Source organism: Carassius gibelio, chromosome B12, assembly GCF_023724105.1.
Source record: "Carassius gibelio isolate Cgi1373 ecotype wild population from Czech Republic chromosome B12, carGib1.2-hapl.c, whole genome shotgun sequence".
NCBI lineage: Eukaryota > Metazoa > Chordata > Actinopteri > Cypriniformes > Cyprinidae > Carassius > Carassius gibelio.
The window spans coordinates 9,556,666-9,579,749 of record NC_068407.1 but is presented as its reverse complement, the minus strand read 5'-3'; the positions used below and the strand labels follow the sequence as shown (position 1 = coordinate 9,579,749).

Below are 23,084 nucleotides of genomic sequence, written 5' to 3'. Positions count from 1 at the left end.
ATGAGTTATATGGAGAGAGAGGGGAAAAAAAAGCACAACACTATCACAGCAGTTAATGACGTGCCTTAAATGTATTGTAAAAACAATAGTTTATTCAGCAAAATGTATCACTTTTAAAACTGAACAAAAATAAACCATAAAAAGCTTCCAGAATTTGATGAATCAGTTATTTCAGATGTAAATGTAATATTCCATCACGTAATAACTGTCAGCACACATTCCAAATAACACCTCGCACAATAACTGCCTCGCTTCCACTTCAGCCTACATGTTCATTTCAGATGAACAACATAACCTGCTTTAGTGAAATGCAGCATCAATAAGAGCTTCTCTGCTTCTTGACCGGAGAAACCAACCATCATGAGTAGATCCATAATCACTTAACCCCTAAGGAGGCTCAGACACACTTGAAATGGAGAACTACATGGAATTTGGCTTTGCAAAAGATAAATGAAATCCACTGTTGAAACGTTTCTTTAATTAAATAAAGAAAAATCTGAGACAGTTTCTTCAGGACACATGTTCAGGCTCTGCCTTTATACATTTATACTGTCCATTAAGAAACAAAAAGAAAAAATCAAAAAAGGGCTAATTTTAAAGGGTTTAAAATAGTGACAATAGTTTACAATTCTATCCTAAATGGCATGTTCTATCAGGCCGGATTGAGCGGTCCTTCTCTTGGCCTGGGTATAATGGGTGACAGGACTGCTCTAAAGCCACCTGAAGGCTAAAGCGAGCTCCAAATGGTGGAACATGGGCCAAGAATGAAAGGGGAGGGGGATCTTAGTACAGAGCATCGGTATTGCTGCTCCTCGGCCTCTTGATCTTCTCAATGTTCTTCAGGATCATATCATGTAATGTTACCTGCAAGACAATTGCTTTTTACTTTAGTTATTACAACAACTCCCAGACATACAGTGGGGAAAATATTAATCTGATCCCCTGCTGATGTTGTAAGTTTGCCCACTTACACAGAAAAGAAGGGTCTGTACTTTTTAAGGTATGTTTATTTTAACGTGTAGAGACAGAATATCGACCCAGAAATCCAGAAAAAAACACATTATATAAAAGGTTAGAAATTGTTAAACATACCATAAAAATGACAGACCCTTCATTTCTTTTTAAGTGGGCAAACTTAAAAATTTTCCCCATTGAACATACAGACTTCTTTCTGTACATCAAAATAAAAAATAATTTGGATTATTAGAGTTATAGCAATACTTACGTATTGATTTCTCAGTTCTGACACTATGATCTTGAGGCTGATGTATTCTTTCTCATCAATCTCGGTCACCGTGCGACGATAATCCTCCTGCAAGTCAAAATATATATTACACATTTATAAATTAACTACTGAATTTCTGATCTAAATGGCATGCGTGTACTTTAGATATGACTTACAACATGAGGGTATTTTGCTATTTTGGAGACCAGCTTTGCCCTTGTGATGTAGTACCTGTAAAACAAAGTATTTTTTAAATCAAGAAAAACTTAAGTGTCTTATTCATACTTTGACTAATATTGATATGTCATACCTGGATATCTGATCCAAGTAAGAAGCTGCTTCCCCTTCCACTGTTCTGAGTTCAGCCACCGTCTCCTCCTGTTATGAGGATAAACAAAATCAAAACTCCAACTAAATGGCTGACCATTTCTTTTTCATTTGACATTCCCAGACAGGACCAAAGATAAGGAATCATTTCTTTTAAATGACAAAAGTGATGAGGAATCACTGCTCACTCTTTTATATCTGCCTACAACAAAGCTCACATTGTTAAAAGGCTTTTAGTGTAGCAAATTAAGAACTGAAAAATGTGACACCATACCTGAATTGAGACGCCAAAATTGTTGCCATCTTCTATCCTTGGGATTAACAACTGAACCCACATCTTGACCTAAAAAAAACAAAGGAAATAACATTTATCCACAACACTTAAAGAGTTAAAGCTTGTCTAATATTTTGGTTGCATGGCGTTACCGTGTTGCATTTTTCTATGAGAGTTCTGATTTCAGGCTTGACTTTTTCAATCAGTTCCACCAGTTTGCCATTGCTTTTCATCATTCCACCAGGCATGACAAAGACCTTGGTCCCGCCAACTACAAACAGAAAAGCGACATTACAATTTAATCTAACGCGTTTTCAACTACATCTGGAGGTGGTCGGGTAGACAAACTCAATGTTTTTAAACCTTTTTATAGGGTTTGTGTTTACATCTTAATACCAGAAGTTAATCGGGCCACAGGATAATGTAGAGAAGTGTTTTGGTATCAATGCGTTTCAAATTTATTTGAGTCATTTGCCAAAATCAAGACGCTGTTTTTTTTTTTATTAGGCAGGCCGCAGGAAAACTCACCTTTATCATCTCCTGCACCATCTTCGAGTTTCCTCTTTTTAGCATTTTGCTATTGAGAAAATATTTCAAGGTTACTTGCTGAACTTTTTGGTTCATGTCAAACAGAAATTATTTTGCACAAAACAAAAGAAACCTATCCAGAGACTTTATACACTTTTAACCTAAGCTGCTTTTGACTGACTTTGAAGAAGAAACTTAAAAATGGCTTCTTACCCCCTCAAGCCCATCATGGATGTCTGTAAGAAGAATTGGGTCTGGCACAGTCAGATTGATCTCTGAATGAATTTCTTTCAGCTCACGGATATTAATTGTGGGATCCTATTAAAAAAAATATATATATATAACAAAAAAAAAAAGGGATCAAAAGGCTATCACACAAATTCGTGTGTTTTGCAATTCCCAAGTCGTAAAAGTCAAGAATGAATTCATTAGTAAGCTTACCTTCAAAAACTGGTCAAGCTCTAACAGTTTCTTCGGGAAAAAGTTTGCAACCAAGTCTTCAGCCTAAATTTGATTAATTAAACAATAAGCCGTCCAATAGTCACGGAAACATTCATTTATACATGTATATATATAAAATCTGGAAAAGTGCAGTAGTTCACCTCAGATGTAATTCGTTCTCTGAAAGCATCAACCTGGCAAAACAAGCAATATTGATATATAAATATCATCCTCAAGACATACAATCCACAAATCGATTTTTGTCTTCACAATTAATAATGTCGTGCCTTTAAAAGTCAATCGCTTTTAGGAAAAACACAACCGGCGGCCCTTCTTTTTAAGACGCTGAATGTTGACACTTTACAGCATGTTCCATGTAATCGAGTTGTTACCAACATAATAAACTATTTAAATATTCTTTTAGCTTACTGGTGTCAAAAACGTGCTAAAAACCACTAACAGTAATGTGCTTTTACCGCAGCGACATGCTGCTGTGCTAAAAACACGCGGTTAACGCGCATGTGGGAGCTCTGGCTTCACTCTGAAGATTTAATATGTATAATCCTCACATACTTTATTACAATATGTACTTTCTGTTTTAATTTACAACTGATTTCACAAGCATATGTGCGCGTAAAAGTTAGCTAACACGCTCACGAGGTGCTTCACGCGCAAGCCGGCTAGCCGCGAGCTAACGTTTACAAACAACTCATCTGAGCGCTCTGTATTTAAATAAAGGAAGAGGCGAGATATTTACCTTTGTTTTGATTTCATTGTCCACCTTAAGAAGCGAAGACATCGTATTAATTCAATAAATGAGAGTAGTAAGGGATTGTCCTTAAAGCATTAACTAACCGTGTGGCTCACTAACTGCTGTCAGCCACAAGGCACTCGCGCGCTTCTAGATGACGTAAACGCTTCGAGACCATAGATGGGAATACATAGCTGTCTCATCTGCGGAAATATTTACTCTTCTTTCATTTTTAATTTGATGTCATCTGGAATATGCAAAACATCTGACATTCATGGCAATACCAAACCAGTACCATACAGTGTATACCGACGTATCGCTGTAATCAGCATATCTACCGTGCAAAGACGGTATCTATTCATATGTCTATGTTCGGGACGACTTGGAAAGACGTAGTGTGTGCATGCGCGCGTCATATTGTTCTCTGTAAAACATTATTTAATGTAATCCCAATTTTAGTTTCTATAACGACCAGTTAAATACGTTTACTAGTATTTAAGTATTTTATTTTAATATTTTGTAATAATAATACAAATGAAAATATATATTTTACACATATCTTTATTTGGCAAGTAAGTAATTTTAAGACACTTCCTCTGACGTATGTTGGGGGCGTGTATGAATCCAACGATGTAAACAAGAATGCAAAAGACAAGTCTGACAGTGGTGCCCGCCACCGCGGGAATTTAGAGCGTCACATCCCCGCATCAAACGCGTTAGTTGACTCTGGCTGACAGCCATGAACCTCCCCGTCACTGTCAAAGTGAATTTTAGGGGCAACGTGAAGAAATTTCCAGTCTTGGACACGAACAAAGCACAGTGGGAGACTGTGGAGGCCTGGGTAAGGAGTCATTAAGCCTTGCTGGCTGGCGTTTATGTGGGGACGTTTACATTTCTTGCTCCTGGAAGGCCGTGGCCGAGGCCTACATAAACAAACCATAACCGTGGGGTATAAGACGTTTAACATTAAGTCAAAACATGTAATCCTATTATATAGCAGATATGTCTGAACATATATCACAGTTGGTTGTTTTATACAAACTCTAGTGATATAAATTGCAACAATATCTGTCATTTGTGCTTGACCTTAATGTGCGGCCATATAAATCAGATGACAGCTTGTAAATAAAGAGTAACATAGGAGAATATCGATTTTCTCTCTAATCTGCTTGTAACTCTTCGACGTCTTTAGCAAATTCTGCATTTCCTGATGGTGCTTTGTTACCTGACTTAATGCCTTTTTATAACTTCTAGATTAAAACTACGTTCGGCTTGAGCCATTTTCAAGTGAAATATTTTGACGAGGACAACGAGGAGGTAAATAATGATAATAATTTAATAACGAGTTTATATCATTTTGAATATATCTGTGGTTTTATAGTTTTACATTGATGGATTGCATTTTGTAAAGAATGAATTTGTAATGATTTATCATAATTATGAATTTCAAAAGTACTTCTATTGATATTGTATTCTTATATTTACAGGTGTGCATAAACAGTCAAGGTATGTAATGTATTCAGTCACCAAATATGTTATCTGTAGTGTTCAAATATTGCTATCATAGTAAATATAAAATCTTATTGTTTGTTATTTATTATTCTATTTTAATATTATCACAGATGAATATACAGAAGCTCTAAAGGTAAGAACACCAGTCTTTTTTTCAATCTTTTGTGTGATGCACAAGCCAAAGCTGCACCATGCTGTTATCATAATAATAATAATAATATTAATAATAATAACAAAATATATATATATAAAAATATGGCTTTAAACATAATGTTGTTATAATTATTTTTTTTCCCTTAGAGTGGATTTAAACAGGCCAACCAGTTACAAATGAATGTCTATAAGATGAAGGGTCAGGCAGAGGGTGGTGCAGTAAAGGCAGATCTGAAAGAACTAAAGATAGATCCCAGACCGGCTCCGCCGTATCGAGCAAGGGTCAAGATGGCAGACAAGGAGACCCAGGTGACCCCCGAGCGGGACTCGGTAAGCAGTTTGTAGTCTTTTAATTAAAATGACTATATGCTATCTTTATAGTCATGCATTACTTGTTCAGTAAGATGTTGTGAATAATAATGGACTGTCCTTATTGCAGTCTGAAATAATTTCAGACTGAGAAAACTGGTTTCTTTTGTTTTTCTTAAACAGGCTGTGGCCAAAGAAAACAAAGGGATGAAAACCGAGGAGGAAGCAGTACCAACATGGTTTAAATCCTACATGGACAGGGTACTGTATCCTACAAAAGTCAAACTGAGAATTTTATAGATTTTTAAGAAACTAGAATGTCATAATAAACGCTTTACTTAATGTTGAGTCCAAATTGTTCTCAATCTTCTTTGCAGTTCAAAGATCAAGTGGTAAGGGAGGTGGTGGACAGGATGTGTAGTGAGTTTTCTGGTCAGTGTTGCACACACAGAGCTTCGGATCCTCCTACAGAGGAGCCAAGCACCTCTGGCACTCAAAAAGCTACGAGCTCCACCACACTAAGGGCCTCTAGCTCAACTCCGAATTGCAGTAGTTGCAAAGGACCAGCCACTGGAGGAGGATATCAGTGCAGGTGAGAATGACCTAAAAGTTGTCTTACAGATGATATTGAAAAATATTTAATAAGCAGACATTATAAAAAAAAAAAAAATTGAATTACAGGATTTCAAATATTAAGCTTACTATGAAACATTTTCCTTCTTCTGTGTGCAGTGTTTGTCCATCTTGCATCTTATGTGAGCCATGTAGTCATAAACACGATCCCAGTCACAACCTAAAGAGAACAAGGACTCCTCTATCTGTCCCTGAACGTGGAGTTACTCCGGAACCGAGGCAAGCCAAAATAAACACTTGTGTACAGTACAATGTTATGTTTTTTAGGGCTGTTTAAATCTGAAATTTTAGGATCGGAATCTGATTCCAGTTTTTGGTTCTGGGACCAACTCTAGAATTGATTTCTCAGTTTATTGGTTCTGGAACCAAATCTAGGTTTCTGAGGCGGGGTGACAGGACAGTGCGAAAAGCAGAGAGACAGCGGCTGAAAGCTGAGCGGAGGCAGCTGAAGGCCGAGGTGAAGGAGATCAAGAAGAAGCTGAGGCTGGAGAAGAGAGGTCTGCTGTGGAATGGAGCCTCCAATGGGACCAGCTGCTCGGGCCTAGCCCCTGCTCCCGGCACATCTCTAGGCCCAGGATCAGCCCCAGCTCCGGCCCTGTGCCCAGACCCTCAAACATCCAGTCCAGAGTAAGGGCCACACTGAGAGGGGTCAGGGCTGGGTTGACCTCCCTACCCAGCCCAGAACAATCATTATCAAGATTATCACATTGTCTGTTATAGTTGAGTTATCGCTGGGAAGTGGATGGAACTACCTCAAAATGCACCCGCTGCCTTTATGTATTACGTCCTTTTTGTACTTTTTTTGATATGAGCTTCAAGGAAAAGACAGACGCTGAAACAAAGCTGTTCTGACGATCCTCTGTGCACTCAAACCAGGGGTCCCAAGGTCTCCTGCTCCACCTTGGTGCCCACAATGACTGCCTTGTTTCTGGATGAGAATCTACCAGATGGCACTTGTCTGGAGCCAGGCACCAAGTTCATCAAGTACTGGAAGATGAGGAACACTGGCAACATCAGCTGGACTTCGGATACCAAGGTACTTTTTGAAACTCACCATAGCTTGAAAAAAAAATGTGTCTCCAAACACGTTGTGGGCTGCGTTTGCATGTGTGTTTTGTCTTTTGTAGTTGAAATTTATGTGGGGCAACCTGACCCTGGGATCACGTGAGCAAAAAGAAGTCGCAGTGCCCTTTCTGCAGCCGGGTCAGGTCGGTGTGGTGAGTGTGGCATTTGTAGCGCCCCTGCTGGAAGGCACCTACACGTCTCACTGGCGCCTGGCACACTGCGGGGTGCAGTTTGGGCCGAGAGTGTGGTGTAGCATTGTGGTGGTGCCAAGTGCTGAACAGAAATCCACCCACTGCAGCAAATCACTGGTGAGTCAACTTTAAACCACAGTACCTAAATGTATTCAAATATTGCCAGTTTAAGAGATCAAATACTGTAATATCCTCTCTTATAGAGGACTGATCTTTGTCTAATGAGGAAAGATGGCATGTTCTGGTCAGGCACCAGAGATTGTGAAACCTCCACCAGCTCCCGGAGAGAACACTACATCCCCTCTGTGGACTTATTGATGGCACAGGTAGTGCGTTTTTCGGACACAAATATGCCACCTTATGTTTGTTCAATGATGTCTGCTTAACTAATGTCCAAAGTCTTCTTGTTCTCCAGGATCTGTTGTCCTTTGAGTTGCTGGATATAAACATTGTGCAAGAAATCGAGAAAGTCCCAGCCAACACTCCAGCTGGTAAGGCCTCGTACTGGTCACAATTATGTAATATTTCCTCAGGGTCTTTTCCTCAGCATCATGTACATAATTAGTCTGGCCTCGTTTTTAGAGTGATTGTGTAATTTCCTCAGATATGATCCCCTGTGAATCGCCACTTCCTCATAATGGACCCTTGTTTGGAAAGCATGGAATGGGCTTGAGCAAAGTCGAGGCTGGACATTCAGGCAGAAAAAAAAGTCAAGGTTAGAGCATCTTAAGTGGAATTTGATTTACTGATTTGTAGTTGCATATAATAACCACTATTGATTATATCTAAGTAATGTCTAAATAGCAGAGAAATGCAGAGTTACTTATTTGTTATTCATAAACTCGTAAATCTTTATTTGACGTACAAACTGTTTAAAAGTTTGGGGTCAGTGAGATTTGAATGTTTTTGGAAAGTCTCTTAAGCCCATAATGGCTGGATTTACTTGATAAAAACAGTAATATTGTGAAATATTATGGTTTAAAATAACTGCTTTCTATTTTAGTATATTTTAAAATGTAATTTATTCGTTATCAGTGGTTAGAATATGTGTGCTGCTTAAAGGGATCGTTCACCCAAAAATGGAAACTCATTAATTAATCTCCCTAATGTAATTACAAACCTGTTAGACCTTTGTCCTTCTTTGTTTTCTTTTCAAGTATTCTCGTAGTTTCATAAAATTAACAACTGATATCATGTCACATGGACTATTTTATGTTCTTAATACCTTTCTGGGCCTTGAACGTCTCAGTTGTGTTGTTGTCTATGCAGGACAGAAAGCTCTCTGATTTCATAAAAAATCTTATGTTGTGTTCCGAAGATGAACAAATGTCTTATGAGTTTGGAACGACAATAGGGGGAGTAATTACTGACAATGTAAATTTTGGGGTCAATTATCCCTTTTATATTTTAGTGAAGATGTGTAAAGTTTTTAGGAATGATTTAATTTATACTAGGTATATATAAATGTCACTTTTGATCAGTTCAAAGTATTAATTTCTTCACCCCAACCTTTTGAACGGTAGGTCAAAATTAACTTAGAAGTGCCTTAGCCAACAAATGATTTTAGTGTTGTTTTTTTATTTATTTATTTTTTCTTTCACTCACTTTACTACTAAAACTTCAGAGTAGCACAATGTACCAGGAGGATAAATGACCTCTAATTAGTTTTTTTGCATTTTACAACCAGATTTAAAATGATCTGTTTATGAATCAAAGCCTTTGTGATTAAATCATTGTCAGGTTATTGATACGAATGTGGCTTGTTCTCTGTTAGCATTGCAGCCTCAGAGACAGAATGAACTTCTGGATGTTCCCGGCAGTGAGGAAGGAGATGAAGACATCAGCGGGACCCAGTTTGTGTGCGAGACTGTGATTCGTTCTCTCACTCTTGAGGAGGAACCAGAGCGCAAGCCTCAACGCAGGACTCGGCCCAACATGAGGAGGCATGACGGTGAGCTTCCGTCTGCTGTATCAGTGCTCGCAGAACTCAGAGCTTTGCTTATTTATCCAAAAATTTTGCTTCTGATTATTTTACAGTTCATGAGGCTGCTCGCTTTCAAGAGAGATCATTACTGGTGAAGAACGACAGACCTTTTTCAATCATAAACAGGCCTGAAGCTCCAGTCCCTGTTATAACAGAGGAACCCGCCATGCCAGGTGCGCATGTTCTTCCTTTGTAGTTTTTTTTTTTTAATGTCATTGTCGTTTAAACATACTGAAAGTCCAACACTTACTATAATAGCAGTTTGACCTTCCGTTTGGGCTTTCTATTAGTAAACATGCCTTTTCTGCTTGAGCTGTTCCTTCTTTCAATTTACTCTTGGCTATTTTCACAGTCTTTTCAGAAGCATTGATTGGCTCAAATGAAAACCTCTATACCGACCCAGCTGCACAGGACGAGAATGAAGAGGAAGTAGAACAAAAGGGACATGAAAATGATAAAAAAAAAGAAGAAGAAGCAGGAGAGTGGGATGAGGTGAGCAGCCAGGTGTCCGCTGCCTCATCAGATGACTACATTGTCATCCTGCCTGACTGCTTCGATACTTCCAGGCCCCTGGGAGAATCGATGTACAGCTCAAACATGTCCCAGCCTGCCGTCCCTCTTACCAGTGAGCCAGAGGTACTGCAAATCCACAGTGTGACCAAAGGAGAAAACATGGAGTCAATCCCTGTTCCAGCTCTTCAAAACAGCCTGAACCAGATGCTCTGCACCTCTCAGATACTGGACACTCTTCCACTAATTCCAGAGATGGTACCTCCACCCATAGCTCTTTCGCCACCCCCATCTCTTCAAACCCACAGGTTAAAAAATATTCAGAGAATCCACAAAAATATTTCTAATTAACAATCTGGAGTGAATGCAATGTATTATTATGCACCAACTTTCATTTGTTTATCTCTTCATGATTCTTTTGCAGATCAGTGAAATCTCATGATCTTGAGTCAGGAACAGAGGCCTCTGAAGACAACACCTCATGTCAACCTGACGATGACTCAAGTGGTGAGTTTCCATGACTCAGTGTTAGTTGTGTGAAAAAAAAAAAAAAAAAAAAAAAATATATATATATATATATATATATATATATATATATATAAATCAAACTGTTTCTCAACTGTATGCAACTGTAACATAACATCATACAATGTTATATATATATATATTTTAATAAATGTAAACATACATTCTAATTCCTTTTTATTTATGTGTTGTTTTGGAAGTAGTATCAAGCATTTTTAGGTTAAAAGTTTTTGAAGTTGTGGAAGTATGAAGAATTCACCAAGAAAAAAAAAGAAAACAAAATCAAAGCGTTGTAAAAATTATTATTTAATTATTAAATATGTATTATTACATACTTTGCATATTTCTTTTAGTTTTGTACCTTGTTTTATTCAAATAGTCAGTAAGATTGTCTTGGACATTTTTATCTAAATGTTGTGTAGCTAAACTAGTTATGTAGCTTTAAGCCATTTAAAAAAATACAAAAAATAAAAACATGTGACAGAATTGAATATGTTCTTTGCCCTAGGTTGCAGATCAGTTTGTTTAGAGGCCCCTGTAAGTGCCTTTGAGACCTGCGGCTCCCAGGATCTCAGGTAAAACAACACATCGAGGTCATCCTTTTGAGCTATTGTTCTGCTTGCATGCATTGCAGGCTTCACATTATAATATTTAGCGCAGGATGCATATATTTTAGTAAAGAGAGAAAGATCAGGTTTTAAATTTCTAATTTAAATGTAGTTTTTTTTAATGCACCTTTTTCTCAAGCTGAGAGCTTGAATGCAGCAGAAAAGGAAGTAGCTCTGCAGTCAATGTCTCCTGTGGTTGACCACAGCTGTTTTCTTTGTAGTCATAGCATGGTTAACATAACACCTTTTTTTTATATAAAAAATATCTTTAAATATGCACACCGTTTAGCACTGTTGTGGATGTTAAGTAAGCTGCTTCTCTTCTCTTCTCAGACCAGTTTCTTTGCTTTCCCAGTTCTCTAAAATTTTGGAGAAACTATTTGTGTGTAGGCTAGACAACTTCATAGACAAACATAAACTATTGAGTGAACATCAGTATGGCTTTAGAGCAAATAGGTCAACTTCAATGGCAGTGATGGAAATGGTAGAAGAGATTTCCATTTCAATGGATAATAATGAATATACTGTGGGGGTGTTCCTGGATTTAAAAAAAGCTTTTGACACTATTTATCATAGTCTATTAATGACGAAACTGGAAAGATATGGTATAAGAGGCAAATACTATTTTTGGTTAAAAAGTTACCTTGATGACATATCAATTTGTCCAAATAAATGATGTTAGATTAGATTTAATGAAAGTTACTTGTGGTGTTCCACAGGGCTCAGTGTTAGGCCCCATAATGTTTGTACTCTATATAAATTATATTTGTGAAGTGTCAAAAATATAAAAAATGGTTTTGTTTGCTGATGACACTAATTTATATTGTTCAGGGAAAAATTTGGAACTGCTTCTGAATACAGTGAAAATTGAATTGATGATCTTAAAAAAATGGTTTGATGATAATAGATTGTCATTGAATTTAAGTAAAACACAGTTCATAATATTTGGTAATCGAAAGAGTATTAATAAAGTTAAAATTAGGATTAACAATGAGGAAATAGAGTATATGAAAATAAATTTCTAGGTGTTATAATAGATCAGAAATTATGTTGGAAACCACATATTAATCATGTAAAAAGAAAAATGTCACAATCCATTGCAATATTACATAAAACTAAACATTCTGAATGAAAATTCATTATATATTTTGTATTGTGCGCTCAAAGTTCCATACATGATCTATTGTGTGGAGGTTTGGGGACATGCATATAAAACCAATATAAATCCAATGTATATGTTACAAAAAAGAGCAATAAGGATTGTAAAACATGTTGACTATCACGAGCCATCTAATCAATTGTTTAGTAATTTAAATGCTTTAAAAAATTTTGATTTAGTAAATTTCTATACTGTACAGACAATGTATAAAGTCTATAATAATTTGCTTCCAAACTGTATCCAGAGGCTGTTTGAAATAGGAGAAAGTCAGTATGGAATAAGAGGAATGCATTTGTAAAAAAAAATAAGGGTAAGAACTAATACAAAAAATAGATGCATATCTGTCAAAGTGGTTAATCTATGGAATAATTTGCATACGGAATTAAAATTGTGTAATTCACTTTGTAAATTCAAGAAATTTTTTTAAAACAAGGTGGTTAATAATTATTTAATTTAACGGGTATTATAATTTTTTATTTTTTCTTTATATACTTTGTATATGTATGTGTGCCTTGTATTAATCACTACTAGTGAAAAAGTGCTGCTCATTTGATTGATAATTATGTACAAAGGGTAGGCTTAATAAGCAGAGGCTTCAGCCTACACCTTTTCGGTTATTATGTACAACTTTATTTATTTTTGTATGATTGATTGTCTGTGAGGACCAAAATTAAATAAATAGTTCTTCGTGTTTTGCGTCATGATGGTTTCATGAATGTCTCAAGTACTTCTGTTTTTAGGCACGCTACTATTATGACACAACCTTTTGTTCCTGTTTTTATTCTTCTGCAGGGCACGTCACGGTGGTCTGACAGAGGGACTGGTGAAGGGAGCGCTCTCTGTGGCTGCCTCTGCTTATAAAGCACTCTTTACAGGCCAGAGCACACCTGCACAGGTGAGATATTTTTCCTCATCAGTGCACAACAAACTAGACAGACCAGAGCATAAACAGCCACCATATAGTGACTTTCTTTTAATTACACTACTGTCAGAAGACTGGGGTCAGCAAGATGTTTCTGAAATAAGTCTTTTATACTCACCAAGGCTTTATTTGATCAAAAATGAATGAAAAACAGTAATCTTGTGAATTATAATTACGTTATTCCTGGGAATTTTCAGCAGCCATTACTCCAGTCTTCAGTGTCACATGACACTCAGAATTTCCTTCAGAAATCATTCTAATGTGCAGATGTAGTGCTCAAGAAACATTTCTTATTGTCAGGGTTGAAAATAGTCGGGATGCTTAAAATTTTTAGGGAAACTATGATATGTTTTTATTTTTATCTCTAAATACTAGACTTGGCATGTGAGTGACCTTTTACATACTAACTTTGGTTTCGTTGTCTTTCAGCGGCCTGCTGTTGACCCAGCCTGCGAGGATGCCTCCATGATGGCTGTTCTGCAGGAGATGGGTTTCAGTAACCAGCCACTCAATCAAAGGTTGCTGAGGAAGCATCACTACAATTTGCTTGATGTTGTCAATGAGCTGGTGCAGTTAACCGACAGCGAATGGCACATCTCCAGACATTAGGAAGCAACAAGCAACCTCAATAAAGTGTAAGAATTGTAAATGATTTCATCGTGTTGCAGCATTCTGTCAGAACAGGAGTGAGGTGATGATGAAATAATCTCTGATGTTGTTTTGTTAGAGAAATAGTTTGGACTCTGAAAAAAGAGAACTGTATCGCTATAAATGACCATAGCTGCAGTGATGCAATTACTTGATTGTAACATTTTAGGTTCATGTTTATATAGGACACGGAAGGTCTTAATGCTTTCTTTATTCAGTGTGTGTGCCCTACTAACACATAAAGACTGTTGTTAGCTAGGCTTCAGGTATCTTTTGTACTGCTTGATTAGATAAGAGGATAAATTTGAGACAATGCCCATGAGGGTTTTGATTTGTTTGAGCACTTTTGCCTCTCAGAGAAAAGATATAAATAAAAAAGCCTGTATTGATTTTGTTATTTGTCACAGTGACCTCTATATTTGTATATCTTATTTTAAATCACACTAAATCACATGTCACACTAAGGTGTTGGGCTGCCAGACTTATAGGAATGTGCAATGAGTGTTTTAGTCATGCTTAACACAACCAGTGATTGGTCAAGAGTTTTTTGCTAGGCACCAATTTTGGACATCTTTGTCATTTTCATGTGCAATGTATTACTATGAACTGAAGGCTTAGCAACATGGCTTTTTGTGTCTAAAACCGTGAATAAAAAACATTCCATTATTCTTTCTTTGTGTTTGAGTTATTTGCATTGCATAAGCACAAATCTTCTTGCTATTGTAAAAATCACTCCAATCAGCAAAACTTGTTTGGTTAATGTACAAACATCTGACTTGCTGAAACAACAGAATGTTCTAAAGGTTAAAATAGTTACTCCTTTAGTCAGCTTCCTCCTATGAGACAGGAAGTGAGCACAGATTCCCCAACCCCCAAGATATTTTCTTTGGTATTTCTGTTGATTGTAAAATGATAGCCCCCCCCCCCCCCCCCAAAAAAAAGAATAATTTTTATATTTGATTCCCAGAGTCTTACTGAATTCTGTAATAACACTTTGTTGTATAATGTTTGTCGTAGTGGAGCAAGATCTAATAGAAGTCCTTTAGATTTTTTTTTTTTTTTGAAAAAAAAAACAAACAAACATTGCATTTCACTTTTAATATTTTAAAATGGTCATTTTTGTCTTCACACAACACGTTTAGAAAATCTCTACAAAGGCTGGACACTAATTCCAATATAATAATTTCAAAGTAGCAAATCCCTGCTAAATGCTGTCGTAGCTTAACGATTGTCCATAAACCCGCAGTATCGATTATGAGCAGCAGATGGCGACAGCAAACAGCTGAAGAGAATCAAAGACGGAGGTAGCTGCACACTCGAGTCTAGAAGGAAAGTTGCGTGTGGTGTCTTCAGTAACTCACGAAAAAAAAAAATAACTTTAGTCCGCGGGAAACAGTTAATGCGAGGTATCAAACAAGAATGTTTCGATGAGTTCACGGTAGGTGGAAAAGTGCTTTGTGGAGCTTTGACAAACGCGTTTAGTAATGTTATGACACGAGAAGTTGTGATATGACGTTGGTTAAGGAAATTAACATTAATTCAGCCAGTCTTTTGTGATTTAAAACAGCCAAACCGTTTTGACACTTTGAGGTTGTGTACACTTGTAGCTCTCTTAAAACAGTGTTAGTTTGACATTTTATGAGTTTGTTTTAAACGCATAAACGTTGCCTGCCTAGAAGCGTTTGGACTTGAGTTGTTATAAATGCTTTCTAGGCGAGCTCAGTTCACTTCATCAGTTGTTTTTTCAGTTTTACAGCTCGACAAAATTAATTTAGCTAACTGTAAATAAGTTTAAAATTTCAGCACATTCAGCTATCATAGTGGTTTGTTTGTAACGTTGGGTCATATATAATATATAAAATTTCCAAATGTTTGCTCTAATGTCACAGAAACTCTACCATTGAAGGTCTTTGATTCATAATGATCTTTGGAGTTTTATTGTTGTGGAGCTTTATTGTTCATTTGGGGCCGTTTTACTGTGTGACCTACTTTGGATGTTCTGGAGACAGTTTGGTTCATTGCTGTAATGCATAACTAGAACAGTACCCTCACTTTCACCCTAACCTTAAGTAAAATACTTTCTTTGCTTTTTTCTTTGTTTATCATAGAGGTCTTTAGTTTTGACCTTTCATCTTCTGGAAATACAACATTATGTCCCAGAATAAAAACGGAGAGAAGCGGAGGCTTTCCAAATGGTTGGACTATGGCAGCATCAGTGGAGAAGGACAGACGGATCCGTGTCCTACCTGCCAGGGCACAGGACGCATCCCGAGAGGCATGTTTCAGTGATTCTCTTGACATTAAGTAACTGTATTAACTCATTTTCTTATTATTGGTTGACAATAACATGTCATTTGTAGTGTTGGCTTTTAACACACTCACCCTTATTCTGTCCATCTTATCTTGACATCCTCAGGTCAGGAAAACCAACTTGTGGCAGTCATTCCTTGCAGCGACCAAAGGCTGAAACCTCACCACACGTCAGTATCTTTATGACAAAAAGACTATACGTCTGTAATTTTCAGTTTCAGGGATAAGAAATTAAATAAAATGGGCATTGTAATGTCAGTTATGTATAACATGCTTTTACTTCCCACAGGAAACTGTATGTGTTTATATCAGTGGGGCTTTGCCTGTTGATCTGCTCCCTGATCCTGTTTTTCCTCTTCCCACGGAGTATGGATATGTCATCTGTAGAACTAAAGTCATCTATGATCTATTTCACTCCAGATACGGTTAAAATGGTGGTCACGGTAAGTGAGTAGAGGACACACTTATTTGCCTGATGAAATGCAGTGTATTTATTTTTGTATAACACTTGTAATCTTCTGTCCATTTTATCCATTCTTCAGCACGAAATGAACCTTACCAACCAAAACTTTGTCAGTATCACAGCTGTTAATCTTAGTGTGCAATCATTCATTTTCGAGATGGTGGTTGGCAACAACAAGTTACCCAGTGTCACTGTACTGCCTCCTCGATCACAGAAAACGGTAAAACTTTATGCAAACTTGTGTAGCAAATGCGTTAAATGCATCTGAAACTAGATAGAAAATGTCCTTTAAAGTTTCTAATCCTGACAATTAAAAAAAATCTAACATAAAGATGTCATTCATCTTTCAGATTCAAGTTATAGCTGACATTGTTATTGATGACCCTGGCCTTAAGTAAGTCACACTTCTTAATGTACTATTTATATATGACATCATAAACTCTCAAAAACTTTCTTCAATGTCTGTTTTCCTTTCACAGTAATTACTGCAAGTCACGTTCCTTTCAGATTCATACCTTATTCTTGCATTTGCAGTAAGTATAAATCTTTATCTTATCAAAGTATACAGCTTTATTTTAAGATTTTTGTTAGCATGCTATTTGACCGAGTCACTGAACACTGGTCAGCATTTGTTGATGTCTTGTATCTAATGCTATTCACTATCAGCATTTATTCAACAAAAGACATGGATTTCAATCCACATGTAATGTTAAATCATGTTTGACAAAACTGTCAACAGCCATTGATATTATACATTGCCATTTAGAGGGGCTGGACAAAATAAAACAACTCCATAGCCAGTATACAGCTAGTAACAGACTGTAAAGTTAAATATTTAAATAGATAATATCTAGTGACTAGATCTGTTTAATCTTACTGATACATTACAGGAACAGGTTAAACAAGTTAGCCACTGCAGTCGGTGTAAAGAAATATGCAGCTATGTTCATCTTGGTATGACGCATGCTTGTAATCAGGACTGACATACAGTTGCTTGTGCTCTCAGTGTTGGTTCTCAAGCAGGGGGCTGAAGACCACTAGAGGGCCTCAACAACCTAGAAATTTCCAGAGGCTCCCTAACCACTGTTTTAGACCTCACAAACACAAGTTATTATCATTAAATGTTCTCTAGAGATCAGTTTTTGTTTCAAAGAGCTCAGACCAGCCTAAGCTGAAATACTGAAGTTTTTGTAAAAGTCGTTACTACTCAAATTTGTCATAAGTCATGACACAGAAATGGTCACAGTGGTTAAACCAAGGGAGTTTTTTTCCCACCCTGACTGTCAGTCATGTGCACTTTGGTCAAAATTGAAATTTTTAATAGGATATAAAGCGCATTACATAAAACAATACATAGTCATAGTCAAATATATAAACTACTGTTCAAGTTGGGGGTCATTTTAAAGCCGCTCCTTTTTGTTTTAGTCATGTGATGGCAAAGCTGAATTTTCAGCAACCATTACTCCAGTCTTCAGTGTCACATGATCCTTCAGAAGTCATTCTAATATGCTAATTTGACACTTATGTTTTTATTATTTAAAGTAAAGTTGTTTGTGTTCTTCACAGACTGACTATCAAAGTCTCCTACCTGTCCCATTCAGAGCAGATGTCTACAGATGCCTATGAGTATATTGACTGTGGAGTGAATTCAACTATGCCTCATTTTCCTCTGCTTTGAGACGAAACCACTGCCAATGTATGACCATGAATGCTGATGTTATAATAATCAGAATAGGCTGCTTTCAAGAAGATTGTCGTTTTATGTAATTGGTTACTAGAGTTCATTTAAATAGTTTTTGACTATAATGATAGTAACATATGATACACTGTAAATATCACTGGAGCCATGAATGTGTGTTGTTAACGTAGACCACTTTTCTTATATGTTGATTTGTTAATTAGTGTTTACATGATATAAATGTTTTAAAATTTGCACAACACGAAATTGCACATTAAATGACCTGCATTTTATTTGTTGAGAATTCTTGAGCAAATCCAACAAGAACTGTTAAGACACTCGGTTCTGTTTTAAATAGGATTATTAAACCCAACAATAAAGTCAGGTTTTTCAGATGAAATAAACCTTAAAATTGGAGTTGGTGACATCCAGTAGTCTGGCCTTCATCTTCACCATTGCTGGGAATACTGCAGAGACTAGAACAAATGAAGCACACATGTAGATGCTGCTTTTTCTGGATCGTCTCCACATTATAAGCTCTTTACTGTGATATAATAAATTGCCATTATAATAAAAATAATAAAGTTACATTTTCAAATATATAATGACCACCACTGGAATTGTTGAATCTCACCGATACATTATAGAAACGAATTTAACGTTTAAATTTAGCCACTGCAATCTCAAAGAAATTATGCAGTGATGTACTCACTGTGTATCTTTTGTTCATCTTGGCATGACACTTGCAAATGCATTGCTCGTCAGCCTCTAAAGAACACAAATAATATGTTTACACCGATAAGGATTCCATATTTTGTTGTTAAATAGTTTTTTAATCATTTAAATTCAGTCAACTCTAAAGAGGTGACTCTACGTTCTCACTGATATGTTATTTTGAGCAGCTTTACCTAGAGCCTCACTGGACACTGCAGGTTCACAGGGTGTCATCTGTGCTGTAGACGACTCTTTCTTTTTATCTTGGTTACCTGCCTACAAAAAGCAATAGAAATCCAAGCTATATATGTGAAATATATTACAACTGAATCTGTATAATTAGGATTTTTAACATGGGTACCTGCATAACTCTAGCAGATAATCTGCGGTCCAGCACCTGCTGCCGGCGTCGGGCCTCCCAGTGCATGGCTGACATGTTACACCACCCGCTGGCTGTAACAGAGACCAAGTCAATGTGCAGTAACCTGAGACCATTTCCTGATTAATGAAATTCAAACTCAGATGCTGAGATGTTTCTTCTGTCATTACACTCATAAAGAAATAAACACTGAACTGATTTCTTAGCTGCTAATATATGTTGCCACTACAAGTCAGAATTCACATAGGCAGTGGCCTATATGCCATAAGGTAAACAAACCATCCATAACAATGCAGTCTTAGAATTGTAGTGTAACATTAATTAGTCCTGTCCTGTGCCATTCATCTAGTGCAAACCTGATAGTACCGTTACAACACGTACTGCATGTAACAGGCAAAGTAAAAGTATGCAACAGTTTGTCCTAATTTACGACAAACTACACTAAATAGAATAATTTCTTAATAAAATGCCAAAAAAAAAGCTTATTTGCAGAACAGTGGACACAATTTACCAAGTCCTGATGTTCTGCAGATCCACACCGATCTCTGCGTCCGAGCACGGCTTTGGTTTCCGAGCAACGTCCAGTAACTCACAACGTGCTGACGCAACGACTGCAGCGCATGTCACGTCATTTCACTGTTTATTATCAGTATTTAAAAAGACAAACATTCATTAAAACACTCTTAAAATGAGCAGAGTTGATTAAAAAGTCTGTAATACCTCGCAACTTACATTTAGTTCACAGCCTTTTGTCAAATTCTTTGACGCCTGTAGCCAGTTAAAGGCAAAACGCATTTAAAGAATATGTTTTTTTGTAATGTGTAAATCTTTAAAAAATAGATTTTTGACTTTCTTTGATGTACCTTCTCTTTCAAACAGCCTACAGCATTTTGGCATTGTGACAAACTACTGCTGAAACCAAACGTCATTGTGACATATTAAAACCACAACGTTGTTTCGTGCTCTGTAGGCACAGACAAAAGTTACAATATCTTCGATTTTGTCGTGTTCAAAGTATATATTTTTGTGATGTCTAAATCTATAAAAACGTGATTTTTGGCTTCTGTAGATGCACTTTCTGATGCAAATAGCATAAGCATTTTAAGCGCACAGTGATAAACTTATGTGGTTACTGAAACGTTTGAAACGTCATTGCAAAAATAAGCCCAAACTTTTTTCGCACTAGGCATGCACAGACAAAACACGTTTCAGGATCACATACTTGGTAGTTTCGATGCCTCCAACTCGCCACAGAGAGGTGCTGTTCAGGCAGGAAACAAACACGACTTGACATGGGATATCTCTCCGGTACAGGACGGTACGGGCGCCGAACAATCAAACGCTAGAGGGAGTAGCGAGGGGGGATGATGCGCTCATCTGACGTCACATGCGGGGATTGTTGTTCTAGCTCTTGTGCGCTCAGCTCCACTTTCATCTCTGAGGTCACTGGTATCAGAGGGAAGAGGGACTCTGGAAAATGAGCATTGTTTTGAGTCGTTTGGATAACTGGTCGCCTAAGTTTTTAAAGTGAGAAATGGAAACGATGCCTGTTACAAGATAAATACCTCTTAGGTAAGTGATATAATGTTAAAAAGCGAGGTTTTCGTTCTTGCTACGCTGCGGGTTTCTTTCTCAAGTATGTGGTGAATTTATTCGACAAAGCTGCTTTTGATTTTAAATTGTAGTAAAAAATCTTTTTCATGCTTTTTAAAGTTGTTTCGAATATGATTTTACTATTTATATTTATATTTACTATTTAACCTTAAATGCTCTAAGGTACCAGATTTAATAGTTTTGACAGACGTTGACACTCCCAAAATGTACATTAAACTATATGGGTAAAAATGTAATAAATAAGTTGCAGTATAGAAAATTATAATAGCCATCTTCAAATCTGGTTCTCTCAGTTTTGTTAGAAAGTGATAAGACAGTATCTTTGTTGATATCAGTCTCCTAAACAGGTAAAATGAAGCTAAAGATAAAATTGAATTTTAAATACGCATATACGCATACAGAGCAATCTCTAGAATCTCAATTACATACAGTTTTTTACCTTCAAATAAATTATTATTATTATATATTTTGTTAATTCTAATTTGAGACTTTCATTGAGCTATTGTTAAAATGGCTCCAAAGCCTTTTTACTAATTTAATTTAGAGATTTTTATCATATAGATCTATATACTTTAACTCTAAACTCTAAGGCAAATCTGGTTAAGTTGTAAATAACTTCCATATCTGTGATGATAATCAGCTTTTGTTTTCTCCTTAATTAGGTTCCACACGGTGCCTCTGATCTTACAGCTCCTCTGTCTGTCTCCAGTACCTTTGAAGTAGGTGCAAATGCCAAACACTTAGACAAATCTACTTCTCCTTACAAGAGGGTGCAAAAACCAAGTTGCCATGGGAAACCAGTTGACAGAGATTGCCCCAAATACAACGTTCCTGCCTAACTTCCAGTCCATCCACGTTGTGGTCATTGGTTTGGACTCCGCAGGCAAAACCTCGCTTCTCTACAGACTGAAGCTGAAGGAATTTGTTGAAACTATCCCAACCAAGGGATTTAACACTGAGAAGATTAAAGTTCCTGTGGGAAATGGCCGTGCCATTACCTTCCAGGTGTGGGACGTGGGTGGACAGGAGAAGCTTCGGCCTTTGTGGAAGTCCTACACGCGGCGGACGGACGGCATGGTCTTCGTAGTAGACTCCACGGAGGTGGAGCGCATGGAGGAGGCTAAGGTGGAGCTGCACAAGATCACACGCACGTCAGAGAACCAGGGAGTGCCGGTGCTGGTGTTGGCTAACAAACAGGACCTTCCAGTCGCGCTGCCTGTTTCTGACGTGGAGAAGGTTTTGGCTGTACATGAACTGAGTGCCTCCACCCTGCACCATGTGCAAGGATGCAGTGCGGTTGACGGGCAGGGGTTAGAACCGAGTTTGGAAAAACTGTATGAAATGATCCTCAAACGAAAGAAAATGGTGAGGCACAGCAAGAAAAAAAGATGAGCTGAACGGGACGGCATGTTTGCGAAGCTCCTCGGTTGTAGGATTTTGCATCGAATCCCTGAATGAAGGAAATGCTCCAGATGGCCCAGTGGTCCGGAGAAAATAGATTTGACCTTTATGTGTCACACAGTATTGAACTGCTTTCTTCCATGCCTAGTAATTGCTGTGCAGCTCCCCTTTGTAATCAAGGAAAATGTGATGGCAGGGACAGGCTGTAGTTTCAGCAGAATATAAGCCTACGTCCTTGCCTTTCTTCCTTTTTTTTTCAAGCAAGAAAGAGACTAAATTATAGCTTGGCAACATTTTCAGCAGACTTCAGACATCATTTTTTTCAACAAACTTTAAGTTGATTGCCAGTGCTGATATAATAAAAGGCCATATAAATGTTCACGCTATGCTAGTTGTGAAACTGAAGTCTTAAGCGAATCACTGAGATTCACTCTTCACATCTACTTTCTACTTTTGTTTTTATCTGCTGTAAATAGTTTTTGTAAAGCTGTAGAAGTAATAAATTATAGACTGCTTTGACACAGTCAGTGTTTCAGAAGCCATATCTTTTATACCTGAGGCTGAATGGTATTTGCTAATATGATATTAATATTAATGATAATTTATTTGATGTTACCTAATCCTGTTCTGTATGTGCTGTTAGCCTTGAAAACATAAAATCACACTAATATATATGAAATAAGGTTTTCATTCGCTGTGATGGAACAGAAAACAGCCCCTGTTAAACTATTAATAGAGCAGGCGCTCATGATGATGTCAT

At 37.2% G+C, this 23,084-nt stretch overlaps 4 protein-coding genes across 6 annotated transcripts; 3 read left to right on the top strand and 1 right to left on the bottom strand.

Annotated features, from left to right (window-relative positions):
• Positions 1 to 70: 70 nt before the first annotated feature.
• On the bottom strand, positions 71 to 3,720 carry LOC127968951 (proteasome activator complex subunit 3-like). The gene is made up of 11 exons (XM_052570461.1): positions 3,553 to 3,720; positions 2,957 to 2,989; positions 2,796 to 2,858; positions 2,568 to 2,672; positions 2,355 to 2,403; positions 1,979 to 2,097; positions 1,827 to 1,895; positions 1,536 to 1,603; positions 1,402 to 1,456; positions 1,226 to 1,312; positions 71 to 864 (listed from the first exon to the last, which is right to left on the bottom strand). Exons 1-11 carry the CDS (start codon positions 3,592 to 3,594, stop codon positions 784 to 786), a joined length of 771 nt encoding a protein of 256 aa, XP_052426421.1. The 5' UTR covers positions 3,595 to 3,720; the 3' UTR covers positions 71 to 783.
• A 432-nt stretch (positions 3,721 to 4,152) lies between these two features.
• Positions 4,153 to 14,431, top strand: LOC127968949 (next to BRCA1 gene 1 protein). Of its 3 annotated transcripts, none has more exons than XM_052570459.1 (21): positions 4,153 to 4,387; positions 4,801 to 4,863; positions 5,034 to 5,052; positions 5,169 to 5,191; positions 5,359 to 5,541; positions 5,704 to 5,781; positions 5,898 to 6,112; positions 6,253 to 6,372; positions 6,529 to 6,780; positions 7,030 to 7,189; positions 7,281 to 7,526; positions 7,613 to 7,735; positions 7,825 to 7,900; positions 8,014 to 8,124; positions 9,184 to 9,360; positions 9,447 to 9,566; positions 9,755 to 10,211; positions 10,328 to 10,410; positions 10,937 to 11,003; positions 12,988 to 13,090; positions 13,547 to 14,431. In XM_052570459.1, the coding sequence occupies exons 1-21, from the start codon at positions 4,286 to 4,288 to the stop codon at positions 13,724 to 13,726; spliced, it is 2,958 nt and encodes a 985-aa protein (XP_052426419.1). In that variant the 5' UTR covers positions 4,153 to 4,285; the 3' UTR covers positions 13,727 to 14,431. The 3 variants fall into 3 exon arrangements, 2 of the variants coding, with proteins under 2 accessions (XP_052426419.1, XP_052426418.1); XM_052570458.1 differs by having other exon boundaries at positions 9,746 to 10,211; XR_008156175.1 differs by lacking the exon at positions 13,547 to 14,431 and having other exon boundaries at positions 9,746 to 10,161; positions 12,988 to 13,070.
• Positions 14,432 to 15,035: 604 nt separating this feature from the next.
• On the top strand, positions 15,036 to 18,509 carry LOC127969342 (transmembrane protein 106B). Its single transcript, XM_052571217.1, has 8 exons — positions 15,036 to 15,203; positions 15,874 to 16,040; positions 16,182 to 16,245; positions 16,365 to 16,518; positions 16,618 to 16,758; positions 16,889 to 16,932; positions 17,018 to 17,071; positions 18,105 to 18,509. Exons 2-8 carry the CDS (start codon positions 15,917 to 15,919, stop codon positions 18,214 to 18,216), a joined length of 693 nt encoding a protein of 230 aa, XP_052427177.1. The 5' UTR covers positions 15,036 to 15,203; positions 15,874 to 15,916; the 3' UTR covers positions 18,217 to 18,509.
• A 2,209-nt stretch (positions 18,510 to 20,718) lies between these two features.
• Positions 20,719 to 22,847, top strand: LOC127969343 (ADP-ribosylation factor-like protein 4D). The gene is made up of 2 exons (XM_052571218.1): positions 20,719 to 20,881; positions 21,586 to 22,847. The coding sequence occupies exon 2, from the start codon at positions 21,713 to 21,715 to the stop codon at positions 22,313 to 22,315; it is 603 nt and encodes a 200-aa protein (XP_052427178.1). The 5' UTR covers positions 20,719 to 20,881; positions 21,586 to 21,712; the 3' UTR covers positions 22,316 to 22,847.
• Positions 22,848 to 23,084: the final 237 nt, after the last annotated feature.

Bases quoted from the DNA above. Each gene is read 5' to 3' on its own strand.
- LOC127968949 (XM_052570458.1), top strand. From the start codon at position 4,286: ATGAACCTCCCCGTCACTGTCAAAGTGAATTTTAGGGGCAACGTGAAG. The intron at 6,373-6,528 runs GCAAGCCAAAAT...AACCAAATCTAG, and splicing joins GGAGTTACTCCGGAACCGAG to GTTTCTGAGGCGGGGTGACA. The intron at 11,004-12,987 runs GTAAAACAACAC...ATTCTTCTGCAG, and splicing joins TGCGGCTCCCAGGATCTCAG to GGCACGTCACGGTGGTCTGA.
- LOC127968951 (XM_052570461.1), bottom strand. From the start codon at position 3,594: ATGTCTTCGCTTCTTAAGGTGGACAATGAAATCAAAACAAAG. The intron at 2,859-2,956 runs GTGAACTACTGC...AATCAAATTTAG, and splicing joins GAGAACGAATTACATCTGAG to GCTGAAGACTTGGTTGCAAA. The intron at 2,404-2,567 runs GTAAGAAGCCAT...TTTTCTCAATAG, and splicing joins TCCATGATGGGCTTGAGGGG to CAAAATGCTAAAAAGAGGAA.
- LOC127969343 (XM_052571218.1), top strand. From the start codon at position 21,713: ATGGGAAACCAGTTGACAGAGATTGCCCCAAATACAACGTTCCTGCCT.
- LOC127969342 (XM_052571217.1), top strand. From the start codon at position 15,917: ATGTCCCAGAATAAAAACGGAGAGAAGCGGAGGCTTTCCAAATGGTTG. The intron at 16,519-16,617 runs GTAAGTGAGTAG...TCCATTCTTCAG, and splicing joins CGGTTAAAATGGTGGTCACG to CACGAAATGAACCTTACCAA. The intron at 16,759-16,888 runs GTAAAACTTTAT...TTCATCTTTCAG, and splicing joins CTCCTCGATCACAGAAAACG to ATTCAAGTTATAGCTGACAT.